The 24,792-nt window shown below is 42.0% G+C and overlaps 1 protein-coding gene and 1 pseudogene across 1 annotated transcript in view; one reads left to right on the top strand and one right to left on the bottom strand.

Annotated features, from left to right (window-relative positions):
• Positions 1–1,611: 1,611 nt before the first annotated feature.
• On the top strand, positions 1,612–12,333 carry LOC127428803 (protein regulator of cytokinesis 1-like; annotated as a pseudogene).
• An 803-nt stretch (positions 12,334–13,136) lies between these two features.
• Positions 13,137–24,792, bottom strand: part of LOC127428808 (5-hydroxytryptamine receptor 4-like) — a 66,465-nt gene continuing 54,809 nt past the window's right edge. Inside the window, exon 8 of the mRNA XM_051677416.1 lies at positions 13,137–13,999. Coding sequence (XP_051533376.1) covers positions 13,906–13,999 — 94 coding nt within the window. The 3' untranslated portion in view covers positions 13,137–13,905. The remainder of the gene's footprint in view (positions 14,000–24,792) is intronic.

Below are 24,792 nucleotides of genomic sequence, written 5' to 3'. Positions count from 1 at the left end.
CAGTGATAATTGCAGTTACAAACACACAGGACCATGAGAAGGCAATACGGGTCTGTGATTTTATGTTGCCTGTTATACCGTATTTTAAATGTCATGGTGTTTTACGTCATCTTAGGGAAATAAAAGAGACTGTGACAAATTTCATCTGGAGATGTAATTACATTTTAAATCAGTGTCAATAGCTGGAATTTATACTGCATAGTGTTTTCGGTTTTATATACATATTAATATTGTAAACGAACAACTGGCCCTGTCTTTGCCTTGAAACATGCAAAAATACTAAATATGTAGACCGAGTACAGTTGTAACGGAGTACAGTTGAAACACTGTAAATATTTCCCTTCTAATGCCAGTCTGAATTTTCAGTTTCAGTATGCATATTCACATTACCATCCTCTCTCTGTGTGGAAAATTTGGGGGGGGGGGGTTTTTTATTATTATTTTCTTACTCCTCTTTCATTGTGAATAAATCATTATTTCTGAATTACCATAAAAGGAAATATTCCTTGTTGTAATTATTGATTTGTCTACCTTCAATAAATATATTTTGGGACATCCTAGCATCTAAGATCATGGAGAAAATCAGGCAATCATGTAAGGTGATGATAAGCAGGGGACAGATGAGATCAACACTATTACAACTGTACCCGCTACATAAAAAACATGCCAATGCTCCTTCTAGAGTTTTGTTAGCATTTATTCAGTCAGAAATCTCAGATAAGTAAGCAAAACAAATTAATTAATTAATTAAGATAGATAGATAGATAGATAGATTTAAGCAGTGTAAATAATTTTGTAAAATAGATTTAGTCCAAAAATATGACTGTAAATGAGTATTTTGGTTTGTTTGCATGTGTGTACATGTCACAGGATGCCTCATATCAGGGTGAGGAAAACCAAGACAGTATTTCCAGCTTATGTGTTAGAAACGATACATTTGCAAGCATTAGAAATATTTGATAACAATCACAGTGTATAAAATGTGTCAGTATATTTCACTTAAGTTAGGCATATCGTCTTATTTAGCATATTACAACTATGCTGGGATATAGTGTTACAAGTTACAACTGTACCTGGTATGGGGACAGTTGTAACAAAAGCACTCCTGGTCTTAAACACTTTGTATTAAATAGTAACAATGTATGCAGGTTTTTGGCTTTTGTTTTGTTAGTAGACAGACAAAGGTATATCATGTGAAAAATTTCATGTTTATTGTGGTCTGTATTTGTGCAGTTCAGCAAAAAAATCTAAAATTGTTACAACTGTACTTGGTCTAGTACCCTACCTTTGTTGAAGATACTCCACAGATTACACTACTATTCCTTAAGATTTTGTGGAGATAATTAGGTTACTCTTTTGTGCCACCATGGTTCATCATTTATGTCAGTCCTGTTACAACACATGTTCACATTTAAGCAAAGTGCTCAATTAGCAAGAAATATTATCACACAAAAATCCTAAAAGAATCATTTGTTTCACTGCATTGACTCGATGACAAACACCAACTTGTGATAACTTAAGGAAAATATTCCGCTCCCGAACGCGTGGTGGCACTTAAACCTTAACCCTATATGAGTCTTTTTTTCACGCTGCATCTAGTGAAGAAGAACAAATGACGTCAGCGGTTATTCAAATTTTTAGCGCTCATTATCTAAACGAGACGGGTGTCATTTATTTCATACTTAAAATATTGTATAGCTGATCGACGTAGTGTTGGATTAATACGGTACAACGATGTCCTGTCGACGAAGGTAAGTGTTTGTAGTACACGTGGAGATTTATATAATGTTATGGCTCTGTCTCAAAACCTAGTGAGCTGCCTGCCTAAACAGATTTTTGGGGGATAATATGTGCGTTTGAATATGTATAATATGTGTAGGAGTTTACATGAACTCCGTGACTATATTAATGGACATATTACCCAGGGTGATGAATTTCTGTCCCCAGATGTTTTTTTTTTCCCTTTGGCATGTAACAAAACAAAAGTATCTCAGTGTTCAGTTCATGTAATTTATTTCCTTGTGTTTGCGTGAGCAGTGAAGCTCTGGCATTCTCTCTTGTGACTGAGATCAATCATGCAATGGCAAGACTGGTGGATATATGGGACTGCATTGGCATCATGGAAGATCAGAGGGTGGAGATAATGCAAACTGTGAAAAAGCATATAGATGTAAGTTATGCCTTTTTGTCCATACCACCTCCCTGTCCCCAAATAAAGGGATAGATCACACAAAAATGAAAATTCTCTCATTTATTCACCCTCATGCAATCCCAGATGTGAATGACTTTCTTTATTCTGCAGAACACAAACACAGATTTTTATATCTCAGCTCTGTAGGTCCATACAATGCAAGTGAATGGTGACCAGACCTTTAAAGCTCCAAAAATCACATAAATGCAGCATAAAAGTAATCATATGACTCCAGTGGTTAAATCCATGTCTTCAGAAGAGTTATAATAGTTGTGGGTGAGAAACAGATCAATATTTAAATCTTTTTTTTTTTTACTATAAATCTCCACTTTCAGAATGTGAAAGTGAAAGTAAAATTGGAGATTTATAGTAAAAAAAAGTATTGAAATATTGATCTGTTTCTCACCTAAAGTATTTGCGTTGCTTCAGACCAGTTTTTTTTTTTTTTTTTTTTTTTTTTACTTCAAAGGTCTGTCCACCATTCACTTGCATTGGAAGGACCTACAGAGCTGAAATATTCTTCTAAATATCTTTGTTTGTTTTCAGCAGAAGAAAAAGTCATGCACATCTGGGATGACTTGAAAATAAGTTTTTGGGTGGACTTTCCCTTTAAGATGCAGGCTTAAAATTTTACTATTACCTATGTTCTTTCAGGGTCTTTTACATTCCATGATCTTGGAGGAAGAGGCCCTACGTCATCGCATCAGGGCTGATATCGTTACCTCCCAGAAACAATTGGATACATTGTGCTTGGAGCTGTCGCTGGAACCATATGAAGTAAGTTGTGTGATGTAATGTTACATTGTTATCTAGAGCAGTGTTTCCCAACCTTTTTTCTGCCACAGCACACTTTTTACGACTAAGGCTAACCATCGTCAATATTTTTCCTTTTCAGGAACTTGTCCATGTTTTCTGTCCGTCTTAGTAGCGTGTTTATTGTAATGTTTGAAATTCGGCTATGCAAAAAACTAAACAAAAAAAAAACAAGTCACATAGGTAGGCTACGCTGTGTGAGGTCACAGGTGGCAAGAGCGCTAAGTGGGTAATGAAAAAACAACAAATTTGCTTCTTTTCTAATTTGTAGATTTGTTCTTGCAATGCCATAACAAATTACAGGGATGCAAACTCATGAGGGGCAAAAAAGTTAAGACAATCACTGGTCCACGAAAAAATGTTCTGGGGATATTATTTTTAAAGGATAAGCTAAAAGCACCAATTCCAGCTGTTTTATTGATTCAAGTTTATTCAAGTTTACAATTTTGCAGAATTAGCTACAAAATAAAGAGTATTTTGGTGAGGCTTGCTTCTGTTTCACAAATTTGTTCAATTTTATTAACGGATTAGTTCAGTGACCCCTTCTGGAAATGTCACTAGGTGGCGACAAATGAGCATCTTATGTGCTCTGAGTGAGTCAGTGAATCATTTTGAGTCGTTCATGACCGAAATCTACCAAGAGACTTTATAGTGTTTAAGCATTAAAAGAACAAAGCAGATCTATAGTCTTCCTTCAGTCTGAGTATTATTTTTCATCCAGAAAGACAACAATAACAGTCTAATAATAGTGAGTTTCAATAACGTTCTTACCTTGTCCTTTACTAAAACTTGCACGGCTACAAATCTACTGACTTCAGTATAAGAATTATAAACATAAAGTAGATCTACGTTATCATTTTCCTACAGTATTTAAACTGCTGAGCATGACTTTTATAAAAAAAGACCACAATAATAGACAAATAATAATAGAGTTTCAGTAATGTTCTTTCATCTTGTAAAGCGCATTTCACATGAGTTGAGTGGAGGCGTCAACGCTCCGTTCAACGCCAGCGTCAAGCGCCGCATTGCCCTCCACGTGACAAGAGTTGCAGAAAGCGTCACAGAGGGGTGATTTTACGAGTTTGCCACGTAAAAAAGCGGAGGTGTGCACAATAAACATTGAAAACATATATTTGGAAGAGAGAAAAAAAGCTTGCAGTTTCTTTGATAGCAGAAAGTAATAAAAGGACTCGTTTATGTTTAGGTCTAAGTGTATTCTTGGTGAATTTAAATTAGTTCAATAACTGGGGTCTCTGATATTCGTAAACGATAATGTAATATTTAATTAAAAGAAATGAGACATTAAATGTCTCTTCACAAATTTGGACAGTTTATAAATATTTCTTGTTGTTTAGTACTCTCAAAGACATAACATACTTTGGTGTAAAGTGTCGTCACTTCATAGACTTCAATGTATTCTGCAGCGCTGATACGAGTCATGTAAAAGACCCTTAACATGTATAAATATCAGTCACTTTTGCACATTAATCATTGCTCTTTGCAATCACAAAAGTGACCGATTATGGTTTCAAAACGGCGAATTTCTCCACAAGGTGAGGAGTTTGGATCCCTGAAATAATTTTTTTTCATGCATTTATTTATTTTGTGGAATTTGATAATTTTCCACGTTGGGAAACACTGGTCTAGAGAAGCCTAGAATGGCACTGTCCCCTAATAGATAAATCTCCTTGTCACTTTTGAACTTCTATAACTGTCCAACAATTTAATAATACAACATTGTCATAATTATGACAATCTGTTGAATTGATATTAACTAAAACATAGATTTATGTCCCATATTTTGCACACAACTCTGTTATTGCATGATTTTCCCTTAAAATTGTGACACCTAGGAAGTAACATAATTTAGCCCCTTTCTACAGCATGGCAGGATGACAAGTTAATAAATTCATTACATTTTTGTATTTTTATTTTTTAATATTTTTATTTTTTAACTAATTTTAGTGTTGACTGTATTCAAATAATTCACGCTCAGCTCAACTATTCTAAATTGAGGGGAAATATGAGTTTACATCAATATGTAACTACAAACCATCATTTGGTCCCAAAATAGTTAGTCTACTGTGTGAATTGTTTTATTTTTTAAAAAATGTTTTACCCTGTTCATGGAAAGTGACAATTTCTTCTCGAATGTTATATTACAATCTTTTATAGTTGGAGGAAGGACTTACGGTTCTGCAGATGGAGAAGAACCTGTGTTGCCGTGTTGAGTCTCTTCAGAAAGAGAAGAGTGACCGTCTGAGAGAGATGAATGATCTGAAAAAGCAGGATGAGGAGTTGTATGTGACTCTGTGTGTCACCCCGTATTACATCCCAACAGGCAGAGTTGGGAGGGTTACTTCTGAAATGTATTCCACTACAGATTACAGAACACATGCTGTAAAATGTAATTAGTAACATATTCTAAATACTTTGGATTACTTCTTCAGCACTGGTAGATTTTTTCACTTGTTTTGACTATAAAAACTCTGCCAGTACAGTAAGACAAAATACACATGTTAAAAATACATTCTCTGACAAACTTAAATATCTTATGTAGTGTTGTTTCTAAAACAAGATAAGTCAAATTGATCTTGTTTTAAGGATTTTTAGATATTTCTACAGGAAAACAATACAAAGATTATTATCAGGAATAAGACTTTTGCCCTAATATCAAAGTTCTTACTAGAAAAAAAGAAATTATGATCCAATGTCAATTTTCTTGATAAAAAAAATATGATCATGCCTGGTAACATGTGCATGTAAAATGGCTAGAAATAGCATTTTAGCTTAGCATAAACCTGACAATTTACACAAGGTTTATTTCTGTTTCTTGTGCTCCAAACTTACTTAAAACTTACTTCTCTGTCTGCTCGAATGAATGTAACACATAAGAAAGTGCTGTTCAAATGCACTTTGGATCGCATAATTTATATGTATAAATGTTTTCCATCTGAAGGACTAAATATTAAATGAAACAAATGACAAAAAAATGCAAAGTAATCTCTTTAGTAATCAAAATTATTTTTGAATGTAACTGTATTCTAATTACCAATGATTTAAATTGTAACTGTAGTGGAATGCAGTTACTTATATTTTGTATTTTAAATTTGTAATCCCGTTACTTGTATTCTGTTACTTCCCAACCCTGCCAACAGGAAGTGTGCCCTCTTGAACCCAGCTGCAGGAACTCCAGGAGCATGTCGAGGAACTCTGCATGGAAAAAGTACGCGTGACTTTGAACAACTGCTCTGGGGGGGATCTATCGTCATTTCTTTTTTTTTAATTAGAGATATTCTTCTGATCACTTGTGAGTCTTTTCCGAATGCTTTTGTGATGTGTCATAGCTTAACTAAATCTCTCTCTCTGTTGTAGGAGAACAGGGTGAAGGTGTTCTCTGGGCTCAGGAAGGACATCAGGACTGTGATGGATGAGATGGGACATGAACCTGAGAGCAGTTTAGAGAGGGAGTCTATCTGCCCTGACACTGACATTTTTCTGCTCACACATGACAATATCAAAGCCCTGAAGATGCTGCTTAGCCAGGTACTACATTTTAAATGTTAAATTATAATAAAAAATTGTTTTAAAGGTGAAGTGTGTAATTTTTTTGGGTGTAAAATTGTTTTCTACTGTCCAAGCTGAAAATGCAGAGACAACTATAAATAAGCTATGTGTAGGCTGATTTCCCTGAAAAGTGTAAACACTGTGGCCAGGGACGGATTATGACTTGCAAAGGCCACAGGGCCAATTATCTCCAAGGGACCCCCCCTCCCCTCCCACCATTTTAACATTGCTCGGTTTCTTTGAGCATCCTGACCAGCCCGAAACAGACATGTGGTTGAGTCTGGCTTGCAACGGTTCTTGATCGCGTTCTACCTCTCTTCCCCATAATTTCCTGTTGCCCTCCACTAAAGATAACTCAATAAAGAGGCAACCCACCCCCCCCCCCCCAAAAAAAAATAAAACAGAAATGTCCAGGGTCTTGTGCTGACTGCATCTAATATTTAATGAATATTTGTTGTCCACAGCAGGAAATTAAAAAGGAATCCTTGATATCAGCCAGAGACAAACTCAAGGAGCGAGCTACGAGCCTGTTGAATCGACTGTGTTGTCCTGAGCTGAAAGGTGAGGCATTCCAAGAGGCTGCCATGAGCACTCTCTCTGATGATATCAGATGGGTGAGAGCTCATTTGTGTCCAGCCCACAGGATGTCATATCAGGGAACACCGATCTTAGTGTTCCTTGCGGTTTACCACTGTATGTTAATAGAGTGCATTTCCTCTTGCAGTGGAAGGGTGTTGTGGAAAATTTGGAGGAACTGCAGATGGCTCAGCTGGAGGAAGTGCTTGATAAAGTCCGACAGGAGCTTTTGGTTCTGTGGGACAAATGCATGTTTGGACCAGAACAGAGAGAACCATTCATTATTCACTTCTGTGATAGTAAGTTGCATTTACTTTTAAGAATGATTAAAGGAGTAGTTCACCCAAATATGAAAATGTCTTTTTCATTTACTCACCCACCTCATGTCATTCCAAACCTGTAGGACTTTGTTTCTTACACAACACAAACACAGAGAAAGGCTATATTGCAGGTTGCTCTTTTCCATGCAATTACAATGCATGAGGACTTGAGCTTCCAAGGTTCAAACGGGATGCAAAAGAAGAAAAAAATGTATCCATACAACTTATGTGCAATATTCCAAGCCTCCTGAAGTCATACGATAGCTTTGGGTGAGAAACAGAAGGAAACTTAAAGGGACATTCTCTCATTATTTACTCACTCTCTTGCCATCTCAGATGTGTATGACTTTCTTTCTTCTGCTGAACACAAACAAAGATTTTAGAAGAATATTTCAGCTCTGTATGTCCTCACAATGCAAGTGAATGGTACCAAAATATTGAAGCTCCAAAAGGACAAAGACAACATAAAAGTGATCCATAAGACTCCAGTGGTTAATAGAAGTGAAAATGATAAGTCTGAGTGAGAAACAGGTCAACATTTAAGTCCTTTTTTAGTTTAAATCTCCACTTTCACATCTTTTGTGAAACTTCTTCTTTTGTTTTTGGTGATTTGCATTCTTCGTGCATATCGCAACCTGCTGGGCAGGGAGGAGAATTTATAGTAGAAAAGGACTTAAATATTTATCTGTTTCTCACTCACACCTATCAAAGCACTTCTGAAGATAAGGATTTTACCACTGGAGTCTTATGAATTACCTTTATGTGCATTTTAGTGCTTCAAAATTTTGGTACCCATTCACTTGCATTGTATGGACCTACAGAGCTGAAATGTTCATCTAAAAATCTTCATTTATGTTTTGCAGAACAAAAAAAGTCATACACATCTGGGATGGCATAAGGGTGAGTAAGTGATGAGAGAATTATTTATGGGTGAGCTATCCCTTTTAAGTTGTTATTCTCTAAAAAACTTCTGCCTAGCAAATTTTTCACTTGTAAATGGAAGAGGGCTTTGACTGTATTCTGGTTACCACCCCACTGTTGTTGAACAGCTCATTACACAGAGGAGCTACTGACCCTGCATGACAAAGAGCTGCTGAGAATGAAGGCTTTCTATGAGGCAGCTCGGCCAATACTGGAGGACCTGGAGAAATGGAAGAGGAACTGGGCTCTGTTTCAGGAGTTTGAGGTTTTCACAGGCATCTCAAGTCCAAAGTTTACACTGAACTCAACCTGATGTGATTTCACGTGTTTCATTATGTTCAATACGTTTGCCTTGTCAGAGGAAGGCTGCAGATCCAAACTGATTCAGCAACAGAGGAGGGTCTTTGCTCAGAGACAGTAAGGACAGGGCCAAAGTGCAGAAACTGCTTCCCAAGGTACTCAAAATAAACATTTATTTTGAAAAAGTATTTAAATGGTTGGGAACAGTGTCAGAAACTAACTTTCCCATTGCCCCCTGGATTCGATTTTTGGGGGCATTTTTCCTATTATTTTATGTCAGATACTTTAATTCACTAACAAATTCTCAATCAGAATAATTAGATTGAGCATTTATTACCTCTTACCCATTACATTGAATCAAAATCAACTATTTTATGTTGTAATATTTACAGTGCCTATAGAAAATCATCATAAACTTTTGGAATAGTCACTTGTTTTGTCTTACAGCCTGAAATCAAAACCCATTTAAAAAGAATAAATAAATACATTTCCATCTTTATTTACAAATTTCGCCCTACAACATACAAGTAATGGGAAAAAAAGGCAACCGTTCCAAAAATGTATAGAATAACAGGGTTTGAAAAGTTATCATACCCCTGATACTTATCAGAGCTACCTTTTGCTTTATGACAGCCATCAGTCTGTTTGGATATGTCTGTACTAGCTTCGCACACCCAGATTGGGGAATATTTGCACATTCTTCCTTGCAGAAATGTTCGAGTTCAGTCAAATTGCGGAGTGAGTGACAATGGACTGCTCCACAGGGTTTCTATTGGATTTAGTTCAGGGCTCTGACTTGACCACTCAAGGTCTTTGACCTTCCTATCCTTAAGCCACTGCTTTGTTTTTTTGGCGGTGTGTTTAGAGTCATTGTCGTGCATTGTCTTCAGTTGTCGAACAGAGTGCCTCTGGATTTTCCTCAAGAATATGGGTGTACATGGCAGTATCCATTTTCCCTTAAATCCTGACCAATTATCCAGTCCCTGCTCTAAATGGTTCGTTACTTGAATGTTGTAAGGCAAAATTAGTAAATAAAATTGGAAAACAATCGATTTTTAATGGGTTTTGATTTCAGGCTATAAGACAAAAAAGAGACTATTCCAAAGGGGTATGCTGATTTTCTAAAGGCACTGTATAACAAAGCCTAGAACAGATTATCAAGATATTTATCAGATGTTGCAAAACATTTTTTTATTAAACTTGGAGGCATTTTTGTCACTTTCAGTGACATTTCTGCCTTAACCCCCTATATTAATTTCTGACTCTGGTTGTGAACCACAAAAAAAATAAATTTATCCTATTGTGTAATATTAATGGAATGTGTATTTCTACACACACAGCTGGAGGAGTTGAGAGGCTGTGTGGAGGAATGGGAAAATAATAAGGGCATTGCCTTCCTTGTGCAAGGTCAAAGGATCATGGATTACATCTCCAGCCAGTGGGAAGAGCATCGTTTGCAGAAAGATAAAGAGAAGAATGAACGGGTGAATTTGACTTTATGGCTGTTTACTCTGCTGTTAAGGGATTTAATTAGTTTCACTTAAGATATCAGTACACTCACAATACATGCCATAAAGTAATTTAGTAATATAGTTAATTGATACTTACCTTTATATGTTTGGGTACTTTCTGTTGTGTGCAAGAAAGCAGAAACCTCTCAGTTTAAAACTCCAACAAAGAGAGCTCTTGGGTCAACATGTACCACCCCAACCCCCAACAAAATTAGAAAGGTAACTAGTTTCTCACTGAAAATGTTTTATTCAACATGTTTCCCAAGGCCATGGAAAACCTGGAATATAAGGGAATTTTCAAATTGAGATTTCCAGGCCTAGAACAATCAGGGAAATTAATTAATAAAAATGTTTATAGTAATGGAAAATTTCTCTCTCTCTCTCTCTCTCTCTCATATATATATATATATATATATGTAATTATTATGCACTCTTTGTGAATGCCATCTATAAATGATTTTATCCAAATCATTATCTAGTAATGGAATATCTGTAAAAGTCATGCAAATTCATTGGTCAAAAGGTGAGGGACCCTGATTTAAAAACAAGCTTTTTATTAAAACATTATGTAATCACCTTTCTGTAACCATCTTTCTGACAGACACCCAATATGCTGATACCTCGCACTGCCACAGTAAGCAGTGTCAGTAGTGCCAGTAGCAGCGGTTTATCCACCATGTTTCTGTGTGTGCCAGGAAGGACTCAACTCTCTGCCAAGGTAAAATGCCTGCTCATAGCAATCAAAAATCTGTTCATGCCTGTGCTCGTAGCTTTGTCTTAAGATCAGTCCAAAACGCTTGTGGTTACAATGAAGTGAAGTGTGAAAATAGAGAATTTCTCTTGGCTAACACCAGATGACGCTGTTGCATAAGAACAAAAATCAGCACTGTGTGCTAACAATCTGTAGCAAAGTCAGAAATAACCCAGTGACCAGAAAGAAAAGGCCACCAAAATATTCCAGATATTTAAAATCTGGGGGCAAAATAGACCTTTAAAAAACATTCTTTATTATCGAACTTTTCATTTTTCATAATAATCTAGGTCTACGTAGTTAGTGGTTTAGTGCTTTTGCAGACACTGTAGTGACCTGTATCAACTATTACAGATATCTGTATAGCACAGTTTTTATTGTGCTATGATATCTTGTGGATTATTTACAGCTACTTTTGATTTGAAATTATGGGTAGCATTTTTGTTCAGATTGAGAATTTAGTTCAGTAGTGAAGTATTTAACATGTATGAATGACACACTGTGTTCTTACTTGCGTCGAAAATCAGTTTCAGGGTGCAAATATTTCCCCTTAATAAAAAGTTTCATTTCTAATTCTGACACTGATCTTAAGTCAAAGAGAAGGCAAGTTCATTCATAATAGACGTCAAGTTACATCACCTGAATTTTCTCAGTAGTGCAAGAAATAAGTTGGCAAAGTTTTTTTTTTTTTTAGGATTGTCTCTTGAGTATTTTTTGTCTTCTGGTTTTGTCCAACAGATGAATAAGACTACAGAGGCCAGCTCTGGACCACGTGTGCCGCTCCAGGAGTTCAACAGTGACAAGAAGCCAGTTCCAGTGAGCTACTCAGACTTTACCGTAAGTCCAATCACTCAGCACTCAACCACTTCCTGGGATGTATATTAACTGCAAATGGAGCATCAGTGATAAGAAAAATGCTCATTTGTGACCACTAATTCCCATAAGATTATTACAATTTTAAGGCCAACACATTATTCTAATGATTGATGACTGTTTAACTCGTAAAGATGGGTTAACAAATGTATTGTAAATTTTATCTCTTCCACTACAGAACGAGATCTCCAAGAAAGCCAGCTTTGATGCTTTTCTTAATTCTACTGTTAGAGATATGCTCTGATCATCTTGTCAACATTGAAACTATTTGTTTTTTATGTATTTGTTTTTTTATGAAACATAGGTCACAGATGATAATGTCAGTATTGAGACTGTACAGCATAATTTTAGGTATTCTCAGGTGTTTGTCTTCTCTAGATGTCACGAGTGCAGTGACTTTTCAAGTATTTTTTTTTCTTGCCCAATGCTCTTTTATCTGATTTGTTTACTTATCTAGGCAGATTATGTATACATTATCTTATAAAAGTTATTTGCATTTCTTTGTACATACAGCACTTTTCAAAAAATAAAATGCTTCCTTATACAATTTCAATTCAATATTCAAATATTTTTTTAAATTGTGCACACTCCTTTATACAATACATTTTTATAACCTGACTTCGTAGGAATAGTTCACCCAAAAATGAAAATTAATTTACTCGCCCTCACGCCATCCCAGATGTGAATGACTTTCTTCAGCAGAATACAACCAAAAATTTTAAGAAGAATATATCAGCACTGTAGGTCCATACAATGCAAGTGAATGATGACCAGACCTTTTGAAGCTCCAAAAATCACAGAGAAAACAAAAGTAATCCAGTGGTTAAATCCATGTCTTCAGAAGCTATATGATAAGTGTGGGTTAAAAACAGATCAATATTTAAGTACTTTTTACTCTTAATCTCCATTTTCACACCTGAAAGTCACATGTGGTGCTTGAAAGTGAAAGTGGAGAGTTAGTTAAAAAAAAAAAAGAAAAAAAAAAGAGGACTTAAATATCGATCTGTTTTTCGCCCACCTGCCGCACCAAGTTCAGTTGTAGCTGGCAGAGAACAAAACATCTGTGGCCTGGTTATGGAATATCTGCTGAATAAATGTGTTTTGTGTCAGTGTTTTGACATGCAGTTGGCTAATTTGAGCAAATAAATGTAATGGGTTTATCATGCTAATGCTTTCAAGGCCATATGAAGCATTATACAATTAAAATGGTTCACCATTTAGCTGTCTCCTTGGAACCTCCATCGAGCAGGAAGTAGCACAGTGGAAAGAACAATGGCATATCCATCAAACACAGGCTTTAATGCAATGGATAAAATTGTATTTAAGTGCTAAACGGATGCAATACAGAGTAACAATGTGTTTTTTATGAAACTTAATAGTTTTTAGGTCTTCCAGATACACTGTACAATAAATTTAGCTAGATTACACAGTGATACTATTAAATAAAAAAAATGTCACGCAGTGACAAATAACTGATTCTTTTCACAGAAGCCAAAACTGTACATGTAAAAACATAAATACATTAATGATTAAAGATGGAGTATCTTCTTAGTCGGAAAATCTTGATTTGAGGAAATGGTCCACTGGATGCAATAATAACTGCATGCTTAAATGATGGGGCACTTTCACTCACCCGCTGAGCAGGATTTGTCATTGTTTGTCAGATTTTACTGCTAAAGCAGCCATGTTCCTTTGAACTTGAAAGATGAGAACAGCTTGAAAAATGTTTAAGACGATCAAGAGAGATTTCTCTTAAAAGTGCAGTCTTTGCATTCATTTGCTTTCTTTGTTGTGCTTAAACTTTCCCCATCTCCTTGAACATTCCTGGACATTATCTTTTTGCATTCACACTGATTTAAGCAGTTCTGTAAAATGCCTGCATGCAAATGTATCCTAACAGAAGTTCTGTGAAATAGGCCTACTGTATATAGTCCATCACTGTAACCATTATATATATCGTTGAAAGCGAATACCCATCAAAAAGAAAACCAGAATGAATTGAGAATCTCTGATTCGAGATATGTTTCCAATGTGGGCTGATGTTTGATCAGTCATCAAATGGCATCTGTAGACATGTGAACTCTATGAGGCAACAACAGATTCCTGTGACTCCAGCTCGCTTGACAGGATTCGGTTGGAATTGTCACTGTACCTTCGGTTCGGTAGAAATGACAATCTGAAGAGAAAAAAGCACAGAAAATGTAAATATAGTCTGCTTTCTTGGCTTAAAAAGCAAATGCACTTTCATGTTGGTCTTGATTTTATACTTGACCATTAAGAAAGTCTGTTGCTTCTAGGAATCCAATTTAAATCAGATCTTGGAAATTGTGTTCTCTCCTAATCTAAGATAATTATAATAGAAGCTAAAACAAAGTGGACCTAGTTATTGTGTATTTTAGTTAAAAAACAATATTTTACCTTAAGAACTAATTAATCAGTGAATTTCTGTTACTAAAATCCCAAAGACATATAAATAACTTTTGAATCAACATGATTTTTAACAATAAATATTGCTTTGCCAAAATCATAACACAAAGCTAGCCAATGGACAGGAAAGAAACACTATCTGGAAGTTTACAGAAATATTTAAAAATACCGTTTATTGTTACAATGAATGACACATCTTTCCATTTTTATCTTTTTTAATCTTAACATTCAATATGGCTATATAAGTACAAAGAATTTGTGTTCCTGTGAGACAGGTCCAAAAGTTCATATTGTGTTTGGTCTATTTCTATCTTCACTTTCATTACTCACAATATTGATGAAAGACAAAACCAGCATAATATTTTAATGTAGAGAACGTATGTACACTTCTATGCTATTTTCAGCACATGAGTGACTTTCAGCAAATCATTTGGGACCAGGGTTGGAAATAACTAAGGTGTGGGAAAATGTCACTAAAGGTGACAAAATGCCCCACCCCAGGTTGCAGTAATCTCACTGTAGTCAATTCACCCATTTTCCTGTTATTTAAAGGTAGACTTTTTTACTCATTACAAAAGTTTTTCTCATAAAGACATGAATTGTAATTTTGGAATATATGTAGGAAATCATGACCACGCACATTAAAATGAAGACTCCAGTCATATCAGTAACCTTATAAAAGCTGTTTTATTCTACAATGGAGAGGGTCCTCACATGGGCGCTGCCATGTTAGAATCACACGACCAGCTGAATACTACTCGCTTAAATCTCAGTAATCATCTTGTTATTTGACACTTTCACTCATTGATTAAATTAATCATGGCTGAATGTGAATACTAAATTTCTACAATGGCATCTGAAACTGAAAGCGATTGATTTTAAATGATGCTGGATCCAAGCCGCTAGGTGTCAGTGTAAGTCCAAGATGACACAAAGACAAAAGTTACTGAGTGCACTTTTAATATTCTATTCTAGGTCTCTCTAGCTGTAGTATGATTTTGGTGCCTCTGCTGATACTATAGTGACCAGTAGCTGTAAGATATTTAATGTGTAGCTAAAATGAAGTGGTTTTTGATAAACAAATGTGAAGAAAACACTCCCAACAACATTCTTTAAACTTGCAACAGCGATCACATCCAAATATACCATTAAATAAAATAGAGACCTACTGTACATAATCTAACAAAGAAACCAATCATGTAGGGCAGAACTCTAAAACTAGCACTTGATTGCATTATCTCAGCACTACAGCAAGTTTGAGGAAACCTGTGGTATTCACTGCAGATCTTCACAGTGTGAAATTATCTAAAAACTCATACAGTATCATGTATTTAAAATGAACATTCTAAAAAGCTTTAAGCATGGATAATAAGCGTCAAATCCCATTTAGCGTGCATGAACAATGCATGGCTCCACAAGGTGCACAGCATGTTGTTCAATTAACTATGATAAAGCACAACAACAGCTGTCTGCCTGAACGAAAAAGCTAAAGAATGTATCATGGGTTGCTTGGGGAGTATTTGATTCATGTGAGTTTGACTTTGACTGAGGGTTGGCAGGTTAAGACTGTGGAATTCTAATCCTGACTGTCACACACACCACAAACTAACTAAGTTCCTCAGCACTTTCTCATCTCTCTGACAGACTTTCCTTACCCAATAAAAATATGATATCCAAAATTTGACCTCAGTTAATTGCACGACCATACGCACAGTTCTAACAGGTTTTTGAAGAGTGCGCATGTGCGTGGAACAGACAGAATAACTTATGTCATAGGATGGAGCCCAACAACAAGTCAACAAAACAATTCTGGGAGTACAGTGGAAAAAGCATGTTCACTAAACTAAACCTATTTATAAACACCACTGTAAAATATCGACGGTCCCTCACGTTCACATATATGCACTGGTACATTGAGGGAAGGGAAACCCCACTATTGAAGTGCAATTCCGTTGCAGGTCGCGATAGAAACAGCAACAACTCTGGAATATCTGGAAATAAAGTGAAGCAACACAAAATAAAATAGTGCAGTCTTTCTTGGATACCATGTTTGGTATTTACACAATCGTAGTGGGATAATTACGTTGCTCTGGAGAAAGCTGCTTACTCACCAAGCCGCAAATAGGGGCGTCGGACCACGGGTAATGATGGACCTGAGTAACAGGGGCCCTCACTGGAGGGGGGCCCACAGAAGGGCTTTATTGAAATTCCATTATATTATCATTTGTTATATACAGGTATATATAGTAATAACATGCTATTGGTCGCAATACTCTGTTTTCCACCTGTAAAAATGGGGAGTTCCTCTATAATCTGCCTTGTCTCCTCCCATGTTAGGGACCCCCACCCTCCCACAACAAAAGTGTAAGTGGTCTGGTCCTTCAGTCAGTGCACAGTCCAAACTGAGTACAGGTCATGATCCCACATAGCAATTTTTGTCTGGCCCAGCTCCGGTTCACATAACCTGTTTTACCTCGGCCCACATACAACAATGAATGAAAGCCCAGCAGTGGCCCAGATCTGGATTTTCAGAAAAGGGTACCGAATCTCAGCCTTGTGTATACCATATCAATACCAGCCTTTAACCAGAAACCACATAACTGAGCCACACCCAAGACTCATCTAACCCAATTTCTGCACATCTCTTCTCAGCCATAATATCCCCAAATCATATACATGTAGAATAAACCACAAAACAATTATTACATGAAAAGGTTTTATTTTTGTGTGTGTGTGTGTGTGTGTATATATATATATATATATATATATATATATATATATATATATAGTGGGGGAAATAAGTATTGAACACGTCAACATTTTTTTCAGTAAATATATTTTTAATGAGGCCATTCACATGAAATTTTCACCAGACATCAGTATTAACTCAAGAATCTGCAAATGTAAAGAATTCACAACATTAAAGTCCATAAATAAAGTTCTGTGTAATAAAGTGGAATGACACAGGAAAAAAGCATTGAACACGCTAACTGAAATTTATTTAATACTTAGTGGAGAAGCCCTTTTTTGTAATGACAGCTTCAAGACGCTTCCTGTATGAAGAAATTAATCGGCCGCAGTATTCAGGTGTGATTTTGGCCCATTCTTCTAAACATGTTGTCTTTAAATCTTGAAGATTCTGGGGTGCCCTCTAGTGAACCTTGATCTTTAGCTCTTTCCACAAATGTTCAATTGGATTCAAATCAGGTGATTGGCTGGGGCATTCTAACACCTTGATTTTTTTTTCTCTGAAACCAATTGAGAGTTTCCTTTGCTTTGGATCGTTGTCCTGCTGGAAGGTCCACCCACATCTCATCTTCATCATCCTGGTGGATGGCAGCAGATTGTTCTCAAGAATCTCCCAGTAAAGGGCTCCATTCATCGTTCCTTCAATTATATGAAGTCTGCCAGTACCATGCGATGAAAAACAGCCCCACACCATGATGCTTCCACCTCCAAACTTCACTGTTGGTATAGTGTTTTTAGGGTGATGTGCAGTGCCATTTCTTCTCCAAACATGGTGTGTAGTATGACAGCCAAAAAGTTCAATTTTGCTCTCGTCTGACCAGACTACACAGACTACACAAGCTTTGACATGCCTTTTCTTTAGTAATGGAATCTTGCGGGGTGAGCGTGCATAGAGGCTATGGCGGTGGAGTGCATTGCCTATTGTTTTCTCTGTGAAGATGGTACCTGCTGCCTCCAAGTGTTTCTGGAGCTCTTTCCGAGTGGTCCTTGGCTCTTGGGCTACTCTTCTGACTATTCTTCTGACTCCCTGGTTAGAAATCTTGCGAGGAGCTCTTGTGCGTGGCCGGTTGATGACGGAGTGATGTTGATTCCACTTGCGGATAATGGCCCCAATGGTGCTTACTGTAGGATTCAGAAGTTTTGAAATACATCTGAATCCGATTCCATCAATACGTTTTGCAACAATAAGGTTGCGAAGGTCCTGGGAGAGCTCTTTACTTTTACCCATCATGAGATGTTTCTTGTGTGACACCTTGGTAACGAAAAGCCTTTTTATAGACCATCAATTTACTAACCCAGCTGATATTAATTTGCACAGATAGGAGGTATAATTACTTTCTAACTACTTATGGATTTCAGCTGGTTCCTTGCCTTACCTTGCCTTGGAGAACTGCTTTTTCTTAGCGTCTTCAATACTTTTTTCCTGTGTCATTCCACTTTATTACACATAACTTTATTTATGGACTTTAATGTTGTGAATTCTTTACATTTGCGAATTTCTTGAGTTAATACTGATGTCTGGTGAAAATTTCATGTGAATAGCCTCATTAAAAATATATTTACTGAAAAAAATGTTGATGCGTTCAATACTTATTTCCCCAACTGTGTATATATATATATATATATATATATATATATATAGACAAATGACAATTTTGTTAATTTTGTGAGTTTTTTGTTCAGTGCACATAAAACGTCGTGGTTACTGGTGTAACCTCCGTTCCCTGATGGAGGGAACGAGACGTTGGTGTCGATGTAGTGACACTAGGGGTCACTCTTGGGAGCCCGAGACACCTCTGGTCTTTGATAAAAGGCCAATGAAAATTGGCGAGTGGTATTTGCATGCCACTCCCCCGAACATACGGGTATAAAAGGAGCTGGTATGCAACCACTCATTCAGGTTTTACGCTGAGGAGCCGATATAAGGTCCGGCCATTTCAGCGGGTAGTTCAGCGTTGTGGCAGGAGGGACCAACGTCTCGTTCCCTCCATCAGGGAACGGAGGTTACACCAGTAACCACGACGTTCCCTATCTGTCACTCACTCGACGTTGGTGTCGATGTAGTGACACTAGGGGTCCCTATACAAAACGCCACAAGGCTGAACTGTGTTACGTGAACTGGCGGTGTGTGGTGGGCAGACTTGCTGTGTGCCTCATAGCCAGCGCACCAGGTCGACACGTAACCTCCCCCAACACAGTTATGAGTGTCGAACGGCCCTACTTGGGGACAAGTCGACTACCCAAAGATAGAGACGGGCTTAACCCAGTCGTGGCCTCTTTTCCCCTTCTCTTTTTCCACTCCCTAAAAAAGAAGGGGGATTATCCGACTGGGCCGCCAGGTCTAGTCGGGGGGTGTCCCTCCCAAGGGGAGGACACCGCGGAGACCACACCTCGCCCCAAGAGGGGGGATATTTAAGTGGAAGAATACATCACATGGTCTTTCCAACCATGTGGAGAGCCTTCAAGGTAGATCCTGCCCAATGGGGGAGGAGGTACTACAACATGGAGACTGGGGCAGAGGGGCTCTGCCCAAGGAAGACGCCGTTTGCCAGCAGGGAAACGAGCTAGCGGAAGATATAGATCGCATGGGGTTAGCCTTACAGGGAACCGCCACATGCGGAGCACCTACCCCAGCACCGGGCTCTTAGATAGCGTGTGTACTGGGCCGGCAGTGAGTTTCTCCGAAGACTCGACTGCCACAGAGCTCGGAGGAAATCAACCAGGGAACAACTTTTGTGAACACTACTGGGAATTAACAGCGCACGTCTTCAGCTCAAATGGAGGTGGGAGGCGCTATGTGCAAGCGATACACCCGGCCGGCTATCCCGGGCTTATCCGCTTGTGTTGCGTGCCACTACCTGGGACGAAACCGGTTCCACCCGGAGGTTGTAGAACCTTGCAAAGGTGTTGGGTGTTGCCCAGCCCGCTGCTCTACAAATGTCTGTTAGAGAGGCACCTCTGGCCAGGGCCCAAGAAGCCGCTACACCCCTGGTAGAATGGGCCCGTAGCCCTACCGGGGGCAGCATGTCTTGGGCGAGATATGCCATAGATATGGCATCAACGAGCCAGTGGGCGATCCTCTGCTTGGAGACAGCGCTTCCTTTCCGCTGTGCACCGAAGCAGACAAAGAGCTGCTCAGAGAGTCTAAAGCTCTGCGTGCGATCCAAATAGATGCGCAAAGCGCGCACCGGACACAGCAACGCCAGGGCTGGGTCTGCCTCCTCCTGGGGCAGCGCTTGCAGGTTCACCACCTGGTCCCTAAAAGGAGTGGTGGGAACCTTGGGCACATAGCCCGGTCGGGGTCTCAGGATCACGTGAGAATAACCCGGACCGAACTCTAGGCACGTTTCGCTGATAGAGAACGCTTGCAGGTCACCTACCCTCTTGATGGAAGTGAGCGCAGTCAGGAGGGCAGTCTTCAGGGAGAGTGCCTTCAGCTCGACTGACTGCAAAGGCTCAAAGGGGGCTCTCTGTAGACCCTGAAGAACTACGGAGAGGTCCCATGAGGGAACGAAGAGCGGTCTGGAGGGATTCAGCCTCCTAGCGCCTCTTAGGAACCTGATGATCAGATCGTGCTTCCCTAAAGACTTACCATCAACTGCGTCGTGGTGTGCTGCTATGGCAGCAACGTACACCTTCAAGGTGGAAGGGGACAGCCTCCCTTCCAACCTCTCCTGCAGGAAGGAAAGCACTGATCCGACTGCGCATCTCTGGGGGTCTTCGTGTCGAGAAGAACACCTCTTAGCGAACAGAGACCACTTCAAGGCATACAGGCGCCTCGTAGAGGGGGCCCTAGCCTGAGTGATCGTGTCTACCACCGCGGGTGGTAGGCCACCTAGGTCTTCCGCGTCCCGTCCAGGGGCCAGACATGGAGATTCCAGAGGTCTGGGCGCGGGTGCCAGAGGGTGCCCCGTCCCTGAGAAAGAAGGTCCTTCCTCAGGGGAATTTGCCAGGGGGAGCTGTCGCGAGGAGCGTGAGGTCCGAGAACCATGTCTGGGTGGGCCAGTAGGGCGCTACCAGGATGACCTGCTCCTCGTCCTCCCTGACTTTGCACAGTGTCTGTGCAAGTAGGCTCACTGGGGGAAATGCGTATTTGCGAATGCCAGGGGGCCAGCTGTGTGCCAATGCGTCTATGCCGAGAGGAGCCTCGGTGAGGGCGTACCAGAGCGGGCAGTGGGAGGATTCTTGGGAGGCGAACAGGTCCACCTGAGCCTGACCGAATCGACTCCAAATCAGCTGGACCACCTGGGGGTGGAGTCTCCACTCTCCCCTGCGGGGAACCTGCCGTGACAGCACGTCCGCTGTAACGTTGAGGTTGCCCGGGATATGAGTGGCTCGCAGCAACTTGAGGTGCTGCTGACTCCGGAGGAGGAGACGGCGGGCGAGTTGTGACATACAGCGGGAGCGCAGACCGCCTTGGCGGTTGACATATGCTACCGCTGCCGTGCTGTCTGTCCGAACTAGCACGTGCTTGCCCTGGATCAACGGCCGGAACCTCCGCAGGGCGAGCAGAATTGCCAGTAACTCGAGGCAGTTGATGTGCCAACGCAGCCGCGGACCCGTCCAGAGGCCGGTGGCTGCGTGCCCGTTGCAAACAGCGCCCCAGCCCGTCTTGGAGGCGTCTGTTGTGACCACGATGCGCCTGGAGACCAGTTCTAGAGGAACACCTGCTCGTAGAAACGAGAGGTCGGTCCAAGGGCTGAAAAGACGGTGACAGACCGGTGTAATGGCCATGCGGTGTGTCCCGTGGCGCCATGCCCGTCTCGGGACTCGAGTCTGGAGCCAGTGCTGAAGCGGCCTCATATGCATCAACCCGAGCGGGGTGGCCACCGCCGAGGATGCCATATGCCCCAGGAGCCTCTGAAAAAGTTTCAGTGGAACCGCTGTTTTCTGTTTGAACGCCTTCAAACAGGCCAGCACCGACTGGGCGCGCTCGTTCGTAAGGCGCGCCGTCAGAGAGACTGAGTCCAACTCCAAACCGAGAAAAGAGATGCTCTGAACCGGGAGGAGCTTGCTCTTTTCCCAGTTGACCCGAAGCCCTAGTCGGCTGAGGTGCGAGAGCACCAGGTCCCTGTGTGCTCATAACACGTCTCGAGAGTGAGCTAAGATTAGCCAGTCGTCGAGATAATTGAAAATGCGAATGCCTACCTCCCTTAACGGGGCAAGGGCAGCCTCTGCAATCTTCGTAAAGACGCGAGGAGACAGGGACAGGCCGAAAGGGAGGACTTTGTACTGATACACCCGACCCTCGAACGCGAACCGCAGGAAGGGTCTGTGTCAAGGAAGGATCGAGACGTGAAAGTACGCGTCCTTCAGGTCTACCGCCGCGAACCAATCCTGATGCCGGACGCTCGCTAAAATGCGTCTTTGCGTCAGCATCTTGAACGGGAGTCTGTGTAAAGCCCGGTTCAGTACTCGCAGGTCCAAGATTGGCCGCAACCCACCGCCTTTCTTCGGTACGATGAAGTAGGGGCTGTAAAACCCTTTCTTCACCTCGGCTGGAGGGACAGGTTCTATCGCGCCCTTCCGTAGGAGGGTAGCGATTTCCGCGCGCAGAGTAACAGCGTTTTCGCCCTTGACGAAGGTGAAGTGAGTACCGCTGAACCTGGGCGGGCGCCTGGCAAACTGAATCGCGTAGCCGAGTCGGACGGATCAACCACCGCGACGGATTGGGAAGTGCAAGCCATGCGTCCAAATTCCGTGCGAGGGGAACCAAGGGGACAACGTCGTCAGACGTACCGGCAGGTGGGGCCTCGCGGCGGGGCGGAGCGCGAGGTGCCACAGCACGTCGTGGCCGTGCTGAGTCTAGGGACATCGAAGCACTTACCTGGCTCCTTGTGACCACCCCCGGAACAGCCTGGGACGGGGAGGAAGAGGCCTGTCCTCGCGACCCGTGGAGGCTGTCACATCGGGGGTGGATTTGTGCCACAGCTGGGGCGAAAAGGGCACCGCTGGAGCGCCAATCCTGCAAGATAAAGCCCGTGGACGGTAGTCGTGGTGACGACCATGACCCAGGGAGGAAGGAAGCCGCTCTTTTGTTGAACTGTTGGGTACCGCAGCCACTTGGGCGTACGGCGAAATCAAACGAAAAGGCAACAAAAGATTTTCCACCCGGCCCTCCACCGGGGGATGGAGTGGTCTTTCTACCAGCTCCAGGTGAGTGGGTTCCCTCGTCCCTGGGTTGTCCGTCTCAGGGGCGCCTCGAAGACCTCCGTGGGTTCTTCGGTGCCGGCTGAGAGACGGGTGGCGTCAGCTTCCTGCGGTGGGCTCCACGCCGGGGCCGGGCCGGAGGGGCGGGCTGCGGCGGAGCCGGTGCAGTCACCGCAGGGGGACGCCCTTGGCGACGAGCAGACGGGGTGCGGGGTCTTGAGCCGCGCCGGGGCAGGATGTGCCGGATTGCCTCCGTCTGCTGCTTTACCGTCGAGAACTGCTGGGCAAAGTCCTCAACGGTGTCGCCAAATAGGCCCGCCTGGGAAATGGGGGCAGCAATGAACCGTGTCTTGTCGGCCTCGCCCATCTCGACCAGGTTGAGCCACAGGTGGCGCTCCTGGACCACTAGTGTGGCCATCGTCCGCCCAAGAGACCGCGCTGTGACCTTCGTCGCCCGGAGGGCGAGGTCGGTCGCCGAGCGCAGTTCCTGCATCAAATCTGGGGCGGAACTACCCTCGTGCAGTTCTTTCAGTGCCTTGGCTTGGTGGACCTGCAGGAGAGCCATGGCGTGCAGGGCAGAGGCGGCTTGTCCAGCAGCGCTGTAGGCCTTGGCCGTCAGGGACGACGTGAGCCTACAGGGCTTGGAGGGGAGCTTAGGGCGTTCACGCCAGGTGGCGGCGCTCTGCGGGCATAAGTGCACTGCGAGCGCCTTATCCACCGGGGGAATCGCCGTATAGCCCCTGGCCGCCCCGCCATCAAGGGTAGTGAGAGCGGGGGAACTGCGGAGTCGGGTTCGGGCAGTAAAAGGTGCCTCCCACGACTTCGTCAGCTCCTCATGCACCTCCGGGAAGAATGGCACTGGAGCGGGGCGTGGCCGGTCTGAGCGGCGCCGCGAGCCCAGAAACTAATCATCAAGCCGCGAGGGTTCAGGGGAGAGCGGAGGGTTCCACTCTAGCCCGACGCTCGCGGCCGCCCGGGAAAGCATGTCCGTCATTTCGGCGTCGGCCTGTAACTGGGCGACCGTCCCCGAAGGGGGAAGCCCAGCTGAGGCTTCTGCGTCCAACTGGACAAGCCCTCTCTCCGACGCTGCGCTCGAAAGCTCATCATCTTCGCGGGCCTCGAACGAGAAGCCAGACTCGCCATGCGACGAGCCGGCGAACTCATCCGGAAGCCCGATTGGGGCAGACGAGCGTGCTGGGGAATGGGAGGTCCGCGGGGGGATACCCGGCGGAGGCGATCCCATTGAGGTCCCCAAATCGCCCCCAGCGCCAGCCGCGCTGACCTCAAACCCGTAGGTAGGAGGACCAAGGCAGGGAGCCGCTGGGGTGGCTTGCTTTCTTACAAAAGCAAGCCGCGACCGCAACGTTGCCATGGTCATGTTCTCGCAGTGAGAACATGAGCCATTCATAAATGCTGCCTCCGTGTGGGTCGCGCCCAGACACGAAAGACAGCGATCATGACCATCCGAAGTTGAGAGAAATCGACCGCAACCAGGAATAACACACGAACGGAAAGGCATCTTTAAAAAGACGCGTCTTTAAAAAGACGTTCCGTGTGTGCGCTCTTTTAGAGAAACATATACTCTTTTAGAGGGGAAAAATGCTCTTTCAGAAAATATACTCTCTAGTTTTTCTGCCGAAGCGC

The sequence above is a fragment of the Myxocyprinus asiaticus genome, chromosome 38 (assembly GCF_019703515.2).
Source record: "Myxocyprinus asiaticus isolate MX2 ecotype Aquarium Trade chromosome 38, UBuf_Myxa_2, whole genome shotgun sequence".
NCBI classification, from domain to species: domain Eukaryota; kingdom Metazoa; phylum Chordata; class Actinopteri; order Cypriniformes; family Catostomidae; genus Myxocyprinus; species Myxocyprinus asiaticus.
The sequence above is the reverse complement of the archived record's forward strand: the minus strand, read 5'-3'. Positions and strand labels throughout refer to the sequence as shown.